The 15,660-nt window shown below is 37.2% G+C and overlaps 1 protein-coding gene across 1 annotated transcript; it reads right to left on the bottom strand.

The window, feature by feature from the left end:
• Nucleotides 1-879: 879 nt before the first annotated feature.
• On the bottom strand, nt 880-2,264 carry LOC122117520 (centrosomal protein CEP57L1-like). Its single transcript, XM_042691293.1, has one exon. It carries the CDS (start codon nt 2,117-2,119, stop codon nt 890-892), a length of 1,230 nt encoding a protein of 409 aa, XP_042547227.1. The 5' UTR covers nt 2,120-2,264; the 3' UTR covers nt 880-889.
• Nucleotides 2,265-15,660: the final 13,396 nt, after the last annotated feature.

Consider the following 15,660-nt stretch of genomic DNA (forward strand, 5'->3'; position numbering starts at 1 on the left):
CTCTTCTAGGTCTCTCGAGTCCACTCTACTGTAATTCTTCTCCCATATATCACTAAATCTATTCTTGTTGAGATCACCAGTGACTATCATGTTGCTAAATCAATAAAACACTTTCCAATCTTTATATTATTAACAATCCAGCAACAATTTGATAGAGGTGGCTGCTCCTTGTCTAGTAAACACTTTTTTCATGACAAATTACCATAATCCTGATTCTAAGGTTTTTGTTATAGGCCACATTTTTATCTTCTTTTCATGTCTCCCATCCTTCTTTCCAACTTCTGAATAATGAAATAGCCAAGCACTCGATTCTATTATCTCTTCTATAACCTAATTTCTTTCTTTCTGTCTCATTTATTCATTGGCATCTTTCAATGTAGCCCAAACAGGTCTTCTACACACCCAGTCCAATTATATATCATCTTTCAACTTGGATGTGTAATAGACATCTCACTTACCATACCTGCTACTTTCTATCACTCAATAGTTTTATAAACTTGAAAGAAAAAAATAGCAAATAAGAAAATGGAACAAAATTGTCATATTCGCAGTTACTCATGTTTACTACTAACAAAAAGTATTAAAATAAAATTTCCCAAATATACATACTAGTTTAGGAACTTGATTAATTTAATATACATACTATACTTTAATTTGACAACTAAGATAATTACTTCAATCAATTCAATTTTGCTTAAAAATGATTTTTAATTAAATAATGCCATTTAATACTAATTAAAAGACGATTCGCCAGCCACTGGTGGCACATGCCTCTAATCCTAATTACTTAAGAGGCTGAGATCTGAGAATCACAATTCAAAGCCAGATAGGAGAGGAATGTTTGTGAGATTCTTTTTTTTTTTTTTAACACTGAATCCAGATATTTTTATTAAGACAATTTTTTCTTAAGCTTTCTTACACTGTCTTGATGCTTCTTCAGTTTGGAGATTTGTTCTCCTTTAATTTCCATTTTCTTGATTAGATGCTCTAGTTCACATTCTATATCATCACAGACTGAATGACTTTGAGATTCCTTCATTTGTTTCAGTAGTTCACGTTCCATATTCATTTGGTCCAGCTCATCTTCCATCGCCATTAAAATTTCGGACAAATTGTCACAAATGGAAATGGACTTTCCTGAGCCACAAGGTACAGTTTTACCCTGGGAAGCTGTTCTGGCAGGCTTGTGGAGGCGTCTTGGCTCAAACACCTGAACAGGTTTCTGATGATGTGGGCCATGGTGATACATCATCTGCAGAAGGGTTTGTATACCTGCATTCACAGAATAGCCTGCACTGGCCGGCTTTTCAGGTACAAAAGGTGGTGCTCTAAGCTTTGAATACATTTGCTGTGATGGGCCTCTTTTTAAAGTTTTCTTTGATGACTTCTTCTTTTCCTTGGAGAGTTTTGAATTTGAAACTGAAGACATTAAAATTTTACTTATTTCAAGCCCAGTTTGAAGCTTAGAAGCTTTGTCTTGAAACAGTTTACGATGATGTTCTTCTTCCCTAAGCTTTTCCTCTAGATATTTAATCCTGTCCTCAGCAGTTTTTTGAGTAGTTGTCAATCTAATGCATTCTTTCTCTAAGACATTGAGCTTTTCAAGTTTTGCATGTAGCTTCATCTGATCTTGTTCTTTTTCCTTTTGAAGCTGGGCCTGTTGTTCCAGGATCACAGTCTTTTCTCGCTCAACATTGAGAACCATTCTCTTTGTATATTCTAGTTGTTTCTCTAGAAGAGTACAACGAGACTGGGCTGCACTTAATTGTATACTTATATCCTTTTTCTGCTTTATCAGTTCCTGATGTGCCAGATTTCTCTTATTTGTTTCATTCTCCAAGGCCTTTTTGTATTCTGCTGCTTCTCTTGAGAGGATATTCAGCTTATCTTCAGCTTGTGTTCTCTCTAGCTCTAAACGACGAATCTTTTCCTGAAGACTTTTTAAGGCTAAAATAAGAGCTTGGCTATTTGGACTCTGAAGCATTTTAGGAGAGATAACTTCTAAGTTCAGAGGGTAGCAACTCTGAGATGATTCATTCTGGGTGAATGGTGGAGCAAACACTCTTTCTGGAGGTTTAAGATAGCTTCCAACTACACTATGTACTAATTCAGAATCCATTATTCTGAAAGAAGATGAAACAAGTCCAAAAAATTCTGATGCAAAAATCTTACGTGGTTCAGGAGAAGAGTGATTCTGTGTTCAGTAAGGTGATGGTCATGCTAATTCTTTCTTAGTCTTGAGAAAAGAGAAGTTGGACCGAAGCTTTCAGTCAACCCTTTCCAACCGTTGGAAGCTACCGTTTCTGAGACTCTTATCTCTAATAAACTACCAAAAAAATAAAAATAAAAGGCCAGGATTCTATCTGTGGTTCAAGTAGAGCATTAGCCTTGAACAGTAAAAGCTCAGGGATAGTGCCCAGGTTCTGAGTTCAGTATGTAATGTTGGAAATTCTGTAAAATTTTATTTATAACTTTGTAATACTTATACATTTATAGCTGTAATATCATTTATATTTATAATAGCTATAAAGTTTCATACATTTATGTAAAGTACTTTGATTATTCTCATCACTATTACTCTATCTTGTTCCCTCTGTAGCTTCCTACCTATTCTCAAGTAGTCTTCTTTCTAAATTCATGAACTTTTCTGTTCATTTTTTTAAATTTAATTTAATTTAATTTTTTGTGAACATACTGTACAAAGGGGTTACAATTACATGGGCAGGATAATGCGTACATTTCTTATCAAGCATTGCAGCCTCCTCCTTTGTTTACCCTTCACATCCCTTCCCAGCCTCCCCCCCACCCCCCCACCCAATCCTCCCCCCACCCCCCCACCCAACCCCCCACCAACGTTGTAAAGTTCGTTTTCGACATGACAACTTTCTGTTCATTTCTTGATGGGAATACATGTACACACAAATCATGAGTATGCAGTTATCTCTATTTTTATTTGGACTTGCTATCCTCCAGGTATATGCTAGGAGAGGAGTAGGCTCATATTGGAGATCTACCTGTGGAGGAGTCTCCACACTGATTTCCATAATGGCTAGAAGAATTCATATTCCCCAAAGTAATAGATAATATTTACTCTTTTTCCCCTTAGCCCACATCCTACTGCCTCACCAGCATTTATCAGCAACAGCATTTTAAATAAATTCTGATGTTAATTATTTTGGTAAGTATTGAACTCTTGAGCTTTAAGTTGTTTTTTGTTTTGTAGCTATTGATCTTATTGCAGAAAATGCAGTTCTATTTCTGGCCTTAATTTTATAACTGGTCTATAAATTCATTTCCATTTCCAAGATAGAGGGGATGCAGCTGATCTAATCTAACATTGTATTTCAGAGGAATGAAGGTTTATTCTTTATAAATCTCATTGTCTCCTAGGTATCTAGTGTTTAAATGATTATCTCCAGTTTGAGATTCAGGAAGGCAAATTTTTATATTTCCACCAAAAAGTTTGAGGTCTCTTGGTCTAATTTACTTGCTTAGTAGAACATTTTTAAAAAGCAAAACATGTAAACACCAAGGAAATTCAAATTTACAAGGCTAATTCATAAAATTTCAACTTGAATACATTTTTATCAAATTGCTAATCCCCCATTTTACTTTGAGTCTTTTTCATACTTATACATTTAATATCTTCTCAATTTCCTTGTCTTAATATATATGGTTTTTGGGGGAGCAGCACTTCTAAAGATTAAATGCAGGACTTCCCATTTTATAGGAAGGTGTCCTACAGTTTGAGACATACTTCAATTCTCTTTTTGTATTGTTTATTTATGCCTAGTCTGTCTTGGGGTATAATCCTTCTATTTATGTTTCCCCATATAGCTTGCGATAACACTGTGTTCCAGTGTGCCCAGCACTGTGCTTTACTCATAGCTGAGATAACATGTTCCCACCACCATACTCAGCCATTAGTTAAGATGAAGTCTTATACCCTTCTTTATACCCAGGCTGGCCTCAAATGACAATCTCCTGATTTCTGCCTCTGGAGAAGCTAGGACTGAAGGCTTGAGTAATTGCTCCTGGCTTATATAGGATTCTATCATACATTTTACTTTCAGTGAATATTGTAACTGGAACATTTCATGTGTCACTGAATATTGTTTTCTGGTTATCTTATAGCTTTAAGTTATTGGTAGAGAAATATTAGGGCAAAAAATATACATTTTCCTCAGTAATTTCTCAGCAATGTAAGAAGAGTTGTTTTTTATTACTAATCTTATTATGTAGCATATTTTTACTTGCCAAGTATTATTTAAAAAATAAGCATTTGTGCTATGCACCAGGTCTCAACCATAGACCATGAATTTCAGTCACAGTTTAACTCCAAAGCTCTTTCTCTTAATGGTATTTTCACTTGACTTGATTGCATACTAGAAGATTGTTGTCTACTTTCTACATGTAGAAATGAAAATGAAAATGACATCATTTTATTTAAATGAAGTTGTGTTGAAAAGAATGTATTTCATGTGTTCCATTTGTGTCTGAAATTTTTTCCATTTGTGCACTGTAAATACCCAATTCCAAGGATCTTCAAACAGGCTTAGTCCAAGCTTTTTGGTTCAATTGGATGATATTGTTAACTTGAAAAAGGACCCTTTTAACAAGTGTAATCATAATTTTGTTTTCCAGAAATATATGGATAATCTTGGTGATGGATTTTAACCCCCAGTAAATCTGTTTGCTAACAAACACTGGAAAATGCATATACCATCAACTCAAAGATGCTTTGCTGTTACCTTTGAGGATTACAGAGTGGCATTCCATCATAAAGTGCACATATATATATATATATATATATAGTAAGTGTGCTAAAATTGATGAGTGAGGGTCTCCAATTCAAGTGGTTTGTAGAGCAGCAATGATAAGGTGAATATTATAAAGTGCAATCCTTTTCTTATTCTCTATTGTGATATGCAACCAAATGATGTATTATTAATTTTGACATTGATAGGGAAGTCCCTTTACAACAACAGCATACATTTTTTAAAGGTCTCATAGTTAAAACATTATCAGGAAACTTCAATATCCTTACTGGAATAATAATTTAAAAATGTAAATATCAGTCACTGGAAAAGACCTTTCCATGGGCATGGATCTCTTAGTGTTAAAAATCATAAAATTTGAATGCATTAGTATCTACTTAAGAAATGCAGAAGTAGGAGGAAATAATTAGAAAAAAATCTCAAGAATGAAAAGCAAATAATCTTTAAGAAGTGTGTAAATTTCTGAAATCTGCCTCCCTCCTTGACTGTATCCAAAAGGTTTAAAGTGCTAAGTTGAAGCTAATGGTAGGACATAATGAGTGAGCTGTTTGAATTATACTGGGAGTTGTTGATTGCTTTTGTGTTCAACTGCATTTTACTGTGTAAATGAGCTTTTCATCATATTTTTAGAATCCATGGTTTCTTTGATGATATATTAGCATTCCTACTCTAAAATACCTTGATTCACTTTTAATATTTTATGTTTTAAGCTTAAGATGTTTACCATACAATGGAAGCTTAATTGAATGCATACTATGTCAAAGTCTTAGAAAATGATGAATAGCCTTTCAGTGTATACTACAAACATAAATCTTTTGATAGTAAATCATATCATCAGAATCAGTGCTACCTACACAATGAATGAGACTAAATCTACAAAATGTATTTTATAACCAGTGAGCACTTGGAGAAGAACATAAATTTACTGAACTGTTGAATCAGTTCACTTCCTGAAAGTTTTTGGTACACATAGATCATGCACACATATAGGTAATTTGTATGTGTGTGTGTGTATATATATATATATATATATGTGTGTGTGTGTGTGTGTGTGTGTGTATGTATTTCATTTTTTATGGTGTGAGGGTTGATTTAATAGACTACACAGTAGAAAATATGTTGTGTCATGAAGTATTTTTAGATTCAAGTAGTTAAGAAGAAAATGAAATGAAAACTCTATATAGAGCTAAAACTCCCCATTTCCTCACATTCCATCCCAAACTATCACCTCTTTTTATAAGAAGCATTTATTTAGTTACTTAATTTTATGGCAAGTCTTGGGATTAAATTCAAGATCTGATGCTTCCCTAAGGAGGCACTTTTCCCACTTGAGCCGTCCCTCTAACTCTTTTATGTGCTGATTATTTTCAAGTTAGGGTCTATGCCAAAAACAGCCTGAGCTGTCATCCATCTACTTGTGCTTTCCTGTGTCACTGAACATGATGGGCATGTGTCAGTGGACTCAGCTATTGCGCTTCCCTTACAGCTGTAGGTCACCATTCCCAGACACTGATTGAGATGGAGGTCCATGACCTTTTATGCCCAAACTGGCTTTAAACTCCTGTCCTCCAATCTCTATTTCTCAAACAGTTGGATTATAGGTATGTGTCACAGTACCTAGCTAAGAAGTATTATATTAGAAAAAAATGTTAAGATTTATGTTACAGTTTAGGGATGTTAGATTCCAGAGATCCTAAAAGAATGACTTAACATTTATAATAGATAGATATGTATGTAAATAAACTACATTAAGTAATATAAGGGCTATAAGAGAAAACAAATACCCCTGAAGGCAAAGAATTTACCAGAAAATTATTTTAAGCATTTAAAGGTATTCTAGTAAAAGATATAAAACTGATGCTGTTTTAGGATGTAAGAAAGAATTTAATGTAAGAAACAATATAAGACATGCCATTTACACTTTAACTTAGAAGACATATGGTAGAATCTAATGTATTCACATAGGAATGAGACATTATAAATTGAGATTTCAGGATGAAAAAATATCTAGCCATAGAGTGGAGGATAGATTTACAGGAATAGAAGAAAGAGGTTTTTGTTGTTTTGTTTTCTGTTTTTTCCCCCTTCTGTGGGTCTTAAACTCTGGGCCTGGGCACTGTCGCTGAGCTCTTCAGCTCAAGGCAAGTGCTTTACCACTTGAACCACAGCGCCACTTCTGGGTTTCTGGCGGTTAATTGGAGATAAGAGTTTCATGGACTACTTTCCTGCCCAGGCTGGCTTTAAACCTCAATCCTCAGATCTCAGCCTCCTGAGTAGCTAGGATTACAGGCATGAGCTACCCACTAGTGCCCAGCTTAGAACATGAAAGTTGTATTGACAATTTATATGAACAAAAATAAGACAAGTCCAAATGTATAGAATATTTTAATAACAATAAAGAATAGAACACGTATGAAGCATATAGAAAATCAGAATAGAAAATCAAGTGTATAGAGCAGAAAGTTAAAAGTTAATTTTGACAGAATATCATATAAGAGAAATAAACAGAATAAAAAGTTCTCGGCCATACTGATTCAATGGATATAAAAAGGAAACTGGGAAAAGACACAAACAGTGTTTATATTAAATGAGTTTCCAGTAGGATTAGGGACACAGGATAAATAAAACATTTCAAGAAATTTCATAGTCAGCCGTGTCAAGTATTACAGATAGACCAGGCAGGTTGGCATCTGGATGTGCATCACTGGTTTTGCATGCTGTAGTGGACATGAGTAAAAGCATATTGAGTAGAAGAATGAAAGTAGAGGCCACAATATAGGTTGAAGAGTGAAGAATAATTAGAGATGCACAATCATGGAATGGATGAGACTTCTTTATAAAAGTTAGCAGTGAAGAGGAAAATATAAGAAAACATCTTTAAGGAAAATTTTCAAATAATCATAAATGACTAAATAGGCTAAGTAGAAGATAGTGAAGAATAAATAAGACTCAAAGGTGGAATTTGTAACCTTTATGAATCAGGAAATAATTTACAGTAGTGAGAAATAACAGAAGAGCATACTATGTGTTTTTAATGTTTTCATTAACTCATTGTGTTTTATATGAGGAAGAGTGCAGATAGTTTTTCAACTGAGATAAAAACAGGTTAATCAACTAGCCCAAAATATGAAAGAACTACTAAGACTTAGGCAGTTGAGAATCAAAGACTTTTCTCTTAACTATTGTGCTTGATTCTTTTTGTGGAAGCAAATGATATATTCTTGTAAAGAAGAAAAGATAGAACTTTTTTAAATTTTTATTTATTTTTTATTGTGAAAATACTGTACAGAGAGGTTACAATTACATGGGCAAGATAATGAGTACATTCTTATTAAGCATTGTAGCCTCCTCCTTTGTTTCCCCTTCCCCTCCCTTCCCAGCCTTCCCCCACCCTCCACTCAATCCTCCCCCCCCCCACCAGAAAAGATAGAACTTATAAAGTAATATTCCAGGTCTGTATAAAAGTGTATTGCCTGCTTCTCTTAAGAGGGCATGTCCTTTTCCTCTCTTCATCTCCATGTCAAATTATTGCAAAACTAAAGTTTGACATTGCTTTATGATTTTGTTACAAGGATATGTGCATTTAGCCTTCGATGAAATAAAAAATTAGATCATCTGAAACTTATATGCAACAACTTTTTGGACTGGATGATCAGTCACTGGATGAGTAGGCACCAAGCATTCTAAAACATATAACTTAATTTTTGGTGGAAGTTCTCAAATGGATTTTAGATTTTATGGAAGGTCTAAAGTTAGACTAATTGAATAGGAAGCACCTAGAAAGTGAACACACACATGCATGCGTGCGTGCGCACGCACGCGCGCGCGCACACACACACACACACACACACACACAGGAACATCCTCCTTCCCCATGTTCTATTAGTGTACCCTGAATGTTTCCCACATGGAAAAGATCCAACAGCTTCCCAGATCATTTTGGGGGCAGAAAAGAAAAAAAAATAACTATGATTTTTAAAAGTTTGAGCATTACTTAGAAATGTAAAACTCCCAATATTCCTGTTATACTTACTGCACAAGTACTTTTCCCATATGCTCACACAAATAGTGGACAACAACGCTCTGTCAGCCAGTTGTCTCGGAAACCAGGTGTGCGTGCCATCAACTATTGACTCCCCTACGGTCATCATTTACTAAGGAAGTATGCACCTCTACTCAAACCTGTAAAAAAAATTACATCTTGAAAATTCCTTATTTTACAGGTTCCTCTACTAAACCTTGTTGTCATTGATCTATTTGGCTTTTTTTCCAGAAAGAAAAAGATAATCCTATGTATAAGACTCGAAGTTTGTATTTTAGAAGACCTCAAACCTAGCACCAAATATGATTTCTCAATTCCCACTCTTAGAACAATCCACTCCACAAGTGACAGGACTGTGGGCAGCTCTGCCCATCAGTACTGCCTCCACAGAGGCCTACCTGCATCACACACCAGCCCCGTGTATTTCCTTAACAACAAAGCCATCAATCACAAAGTGTCAAAAACTGCCGGAGTTGATTAGTCTTTAATTACATTTCCTTGCTTCTGTGTAAATGAAGATAGATGATTTTATGAGAATTAAAAGAGATGTGTCTAATCTCCCTGGCACAGGATCTCAAATGTATGTCATTTTGCATGGGAATAGTTGCTCTTCTGTATTTAATCCTAATTTTTTTCTTCCTATTTTGGGCTAATGGCAGTTCCATTTACATTTCATTCTTGTCCATAAATTTTGGGCCTTTTCTTTATCTTGTCTAATTGTTTAATTTTTTTGTTGTGGAATCTTTTTAATGTCAGACATTGCTAGGCACATTTTCTGGCTTGATTAATTTTAATTTAGTTTTATTTCAGCTTTGATATTTGCATCACAGGACACCAATACCTTTATATGCATGGGCACATTGATCTTTTAGAATATTTAGATTTTGTATTTTAACAGAATAGAAGGTAATGTGAGAGAAAATATGAATTTTCTTCTAGTTACATTTCCTATAGACATTAAACCTGATCCCAAGCAAAATAGTAAATCTAGAATGAGACTCAAATGAGAAAATAGTTCCAATGGGAATGAGTGATCAGTAGACGGAGACCTTCTAGTTCTTTCAACTACGTTCCTCACTCACGAACATAAAAGTTTTTTAGAACATTTAAGAAAAAAAGAAAAAAGAAAACTTCATTTTTCTCTAAGAAAAGGGAAATGTTTGTACAGATTAAAAACATCTGGCTTTATTTTATTGGAGGCTGAAGTTTTCTACTTGGTATCATTCTCAGATTGCTTGCTTGCCCTGGCCTACCATATTTAGATGTATTTCCAGAAGGAGAAATAGATACGGAACAAGTAAATACATGTACATTTCCTCTAACGTATAAGTTGTGCAGTATTCTCATGTTAAAGTACAGAATAAACCAATCACATGTTCTTTCTATGTGTGACTAATGTCCTTATTGAAAAACTAAAAACCCTAATAGCCCTTTTTTGGGGGCTATTGTGAAAATACTGTACAGAGGGGTTACAATTACATGGGCAAGATAATGAGTACATTTCTTATCAAGCATTGTAGCCTCTTCCTTTGTTTCCCCTTAAAGGAGGATCAAATCTGTAGCTCTCCAGACCAGGGTTATAGCTCCCTACCCATCATCCCTTGCTTCTTTCTCGTATCAGTATTTGTCCAATTCTCATTGTTGTCACCACAAAATGCAAAGGAGAGCTGTTTTTACTTGGTCTTATAAACTACACAGCAGGAAACAAAACTATAAGCACTGACTATATTAGTCAGTGATGCAAAATTTAAGTAAAACAATATTTTGGGTTATATTTGATGTTCATTTCCTTATATAACTATTATCTCTCATTGGAAGATAATGCTGGCTTTGTATAGAGTTGAGGGGCTGGGAAGGTGGCTCAGTGGTAGAGCACTTGCCTTGCATGCTTGAGGCCCTTGGTTTGATTCCTCAGCACCACATAAGCAAAAAGAAAAAAGCCGGAAGTGGCGCTGTGACTCAAGTGGTAGAGCACTAGCCTTGAGCTGAAGATCTGAGGGACAGCACCTAGGCCCAGAGTTCAGGCCCCATGACCGGACCCCCTCCCAAAAAAAACAACAACAACAAAAAAAAAGAGTTGAAAATCTGAACTCAAATGTCTATTTGTCTTGAAGGCAATATCTAGAAGTGACAAAAGTAGAGATAAGTGAAACGTGTCATGCTGTTAGCAAAAGTGTTTGGTTATTGAGATACAAAGCACTTCAGAGCGTGAATTGTATAGAGAAAAGCCTGCCTTGGTATTACTATGTCTTGATTAATTTATTTCTAGTACAAACAAAAATATATCCAAATGGTTTGGTTTCACCTAGTGTTGATTTTCCAGCAAAATAAATATATTCTACTTTGGTATCAGAAGACTTCTGAAATAATCCCAGACCTTCACAAAAAGGGAGATAAAACTGAGTAGTTTAAGAACTTCACCTCTCCCTGTGAGAAGTACATGGAAGAGGAATTGTTGTGGAAGAAATGAACATACCAATTAATTGGAGGGAAAGATGTATGAATGTCAAATTTTAGGCCAGTATAAGAGGTGGAACTCTTGAATTGCGAAGACTACATAGCACATGGAAAATTATGACCCATCATCTCCAAGGAAACGTTGATATGCCATATGCCAGCAGAACACAGTAAGAGAACACAGAACCTCGTTTTTATGAATAAGCTGAAGTTGGAGAAATAGGTTTCATTTGGGAATAAAATGTACTGCCTTAAACTCTGGTTTCCATGTGCGCAGCTGTCTCTGGAACAGGGCTCCCAGTGCCTGGATGAGCAGCAGTGGCAGCTGCTGCAAGCTCTGGAGGCCTGCATCGTGGACAGGCCTCCAGGCTGGAGGATGAGGCACAGCAGACCCATCTGTGGTCCAGCACAGCTGCTGAAGAAGGAACAGGAGGCCGGGCAGCTCTTACAGCAGCACAAGGAGCCAGCCTTGTGATGAATGCTGCTGGTGCACATGCAGAGAACGTGGCCAGCAGGGGCCCGACCCAAGGTGAGTGCTAGGATTTGTCCTCAAAGATGTGGCTGGTCCTTGTTGCACCTTCTGGGGGTGCTTCTGGTCTCCAGACTTGGCTGAACCTCTCAGTGCCTGAAAGACAGGCTTGCCAAGAAGGTCACAGTTGATGGCAGGCTACAGTGTGTCACTCACTGGCACACAGCTGCAGGGGTGGGCAGCATGTGTATCTCCTTGTCATTAGTGATGATTCATCACAGCGGTGCCATCCCAGGGTGCTGTGTCCAGTGCCACCTGACTCCTTGCAGTCTGTGCAGGAGGCCCAGCCCTCCCCCCTTGCACAGACTGCAAAAATGAGGCTTCTGAATGGGCATCATTGATACCTGTAGTCAGGCAAGTAGTGAGTGGAGAAGTTGAGCCCAGAGTCAGGTCTTCCATGCACCCACCCACCCACACAGGTGGTACCCCCAGGCCTAGGGCAGGTGAGAGCTCAAGTAGCAGAGGAGGCCAGCACACAGCTGCACCAGTCCTGTGGCTGGCAGGCAGCCTGGCATGGCACCTTTCAGGGCATCCTGTCCTTTAAGGCAACTGAGTCACCTTGCTCATCTATATAGCTGAGTAGGGCGATAGTCTCCTTCTAAATATCTGACATAGACCTCAGGCCATGTAGTTCCAGGGCTGCATCTGGATGGGACCGGGGAAGGTCTCCTCTGTTCCTGAAATTCCCCAAATCCCACCTGATACAAATGTTCATTGCAAGAACTCACATGGGAGAGAAGCCCTGTGCATGCAAGCTGTGTGGGAGAGCCTTCATTTCCTCTAGTGACTTTCAAAGATAGGAAATAACACTGGAGAGAAACCTTGGAGTGCTAGCAGTTTGCACAAGTCTTCAATCCATAGGCCATCTTCAGAGTCATGAAGAACTCAAGCTGCAGAGAAGTCCTATAGACAGACACAGTGTGTGAAAGCCTTCATTTCCTCCCCTCCCCTTCAAAGACATGAAATATACTTACACAGAGAGAAACCTGAAGGGATCAACATGCAATAAAGCCTTCACTCAACTAGATCACCTTCAGTCATGAAAGAATTCACGCTAGAGCAAAAAACTATGGATGCAAGCAGTGTGGTTCAAGGGTAGGTCATTTGTCTAGGAATCAGAAGGCCCTGAATTCTAACACCATTACTGTGAAAAAGAATAAAACCTGTGGACTATATATTTCTAATTTTTACCATGCCTAGAATCAACCTTTGTGGGAAGCCAAAGCAGTTGGCTCAACCTGAGCCCCTTACTTGAAAAACAGCAAGACCCTGAATCAAACAATAGCTCAATCAGAATAAAAACACTAAGTGAATTTAAAAACCCTATAGTTTCCAAACTATAGGAAGTCTTGACAAATTGAATCTGGCAAGCTGTGTGAAAAGATTGATACACCATACAGGGAATTTAAACTGCACTTATGCATCTTTTTTATCAACCTGTGTGATTCACTATATAAACGGTCTTATCATTTCAATAGATGCAAGAGAAATCTTTTAATAGAAACAACAGTATGAGCAATATGTTCTGCTTTGTTATTTTTATGCCAGTCATGGGGCTTGAACCAAGGACCTAGGCACTGTTGTTGAGTTTTGGTGCTCCAGGCTAGCTCTCCATGACTTGAGCTACAGCTCCAATTCTGGTTTGTTTGGTAATTAATTGGAGATAAGAGTTTCACAGACTTTCCTGCCTGGGCTGGATTTGAACCAGGATCCTCAGATCTCAGCCTCTTGAGTAGCTAGGATGATAAGCATAAGCCACCAGTACCTACATAACATTTTTAAAAAATATATTTTATTGTCTTTAAATAGTTGTACAAAGGAGTTGCCATTCCATAAAGTATTTGATGAACACAATGCATCTTGATCAATGTCTCCCCATTTCAACATTTGCACTCATGCCTCTCAACCCACCCCTTCCCCTCTCTCACTTTTCTTATATTTGTAGAATATACATTGAAGAAATAATTTTTTTATGTGCCAGCCTGCGGCTTGAACTCAGAGACTGGGCACTGTCCCTGTGCATTTTTGCTCAAGGTTAACACTCTACCACTTGAAACCAGTTCCACTTCTAGCTTTTTTGTGTGTATGTTTGCCAAATTGAAGAGTCTCACAGATATTCATGTCTGGCTGGTTTTGATCCATGAACCTCACATCTCAGCCTCTTGAATAGCTAGGATTGCAGGTATGAGCCATTAAAGCCCAGCAATACATTGAAGTTTTTCTTTTACTTAATTGTCCTTGCTTCTCTTCATTACAATACTAATATATTAATAAATTCAGAACCAGGTAAGAATAGAAAGGGAACTCAGTATGACAGAGCCAATTTAAGTTTTCATTTAGATTTGCCTGCTGATAGTTTGTTTACATCTGACATCATAATTAATGTAGAAGAACGATATTGACCTCTAGTGTTAGGACAAAGCGAGGCATGTCTGCTTCCATGGCTTCTACTGGGCATCATACTGAAATTATAACCAGTGCAATAGGAATGGAAGAGAAAAAGCATGCAAATCTAAAGAGTACCTCTACTGTCAGGCATACCATATTTAATAAATGAATTTAGCAATATTATATACAGGGCCAATATTTAAACAATTTCCTTTTGATACTTTTAGAATAAGTAATTCAAATTTTCATTGAAAAAGTTAATAGCAAAACACTTATAAAGTATGTTTATCAGGTTAAAAAACTGAAATTCTTACATAGAAATTTAACAAAACATAGCCAACATCTGCATATTTTGTGAAAACAATTGTAATGGAGGGAACAAATTTCAATGGATACAGATGTGTCTTGTCTATGTAACATTGCTAATGTTTGATGTGCGTGTAGTTCTTCTAATGTCATGTCCCTTCTGGCCCCATGGCCAGCAGATGCCCCTAGTGCTGCAGCCCTGTAGGAGGCAATACCTACTTCGTGTTGCAGCTCGGCAGCAGACAGAGCCTGCTCCATGTTGCAGCTCAGCCAGTGTTGTAGCTGCTCTATGAGTCTCTGACACTGTAGCCTTCTCAGGTTCTTGTCTCAGGAATTTGAAAACTGAAGTCCAGGACAAAGGAGAGTGAGTGCAAAGAAGGAAAAGTACCTCCGTGGAAGACCTCTGCTGCTCTGTGTGTTTACTGTCTAGGTGGCTGGGTATAGGGGACCTTTTGCCCTTCAATATGCTCTGATTGGCTGCCATTTTTACTATGAGATGTTTCAGAAATTGACACTTTATTGGTCAGGTTCCACAGCATTCGGATTAATTCCTAGTTGGATACATTTCTAGAAACCCCCTCTTTCTATCTAAACTAGAAGAGGCTGGAGAGGGGCAGAGGCAAGATGTGTTGTAACCATGTCTCTTTTCTATCTAGTTTTTGCTCTCTAGGTCTAGATGGGACTCAGAGACCCTGAATTCTAATTTATTTTTTTAATCTCTTTCCTCTGAAGTCATCTGAACTGGCATTGGGGAAATGGACGATGCTCTGCTTCAAGCTGGAAAGAGGTTTTGGCAGGGGAATGTAAGTTTGGGTGTCTTCATAAAGGTCTATCTAAGGGTGCTAGTAGATGGGAATTTGTGGTACCATCCACAGGATCATTGGAAATTTGCTGAACACTAAACAAAAAGAAACACATTTCACAAGAAGATGATAACAAAGGGAAGTCAATGGAAGGAAAGATGCTTGTCAACACATTAGAACTTACCAAGGGCAAAAGTGATTGTCACCACTAGAAACAGAATCTGCCTGCTCTTACAGGTCAATAACTTTAATGTCATATTTTATCAGGTATACGTTACGTCAGAGGAGAAAATGTCTTTATGAAGTCTGAACCATAGGCAATAGGGTTTTTCCTGGATATGAGAAAACCTCCATTTG

This window comes from Dipodomys spectabilis, unplaced genomic scaffold, assembly GCF_019054845.1.
Source record: "Dipodomys spectabilis isolate Male_0828 unplaced genomic scaffold, ASM1905484v1 ptg000001l, whole genome shotgun sequence".
Lineage (NCBI taxonomy): Eukaryota > Metazoa > Chordata > Mammalia > Rodentia > Heteromyidae > Dipodomys > Dipodomys spectabilis.

Excerpts from the sequence above, each read along its gene's own strand:
- LOC122117520 (XM_042691293.1), bottom strand. The coding sequence starts at position 2,119 with ATGGATTCTGAATTAGTACATAGTGTAGTTGGAAGCTATCTTAAACCT.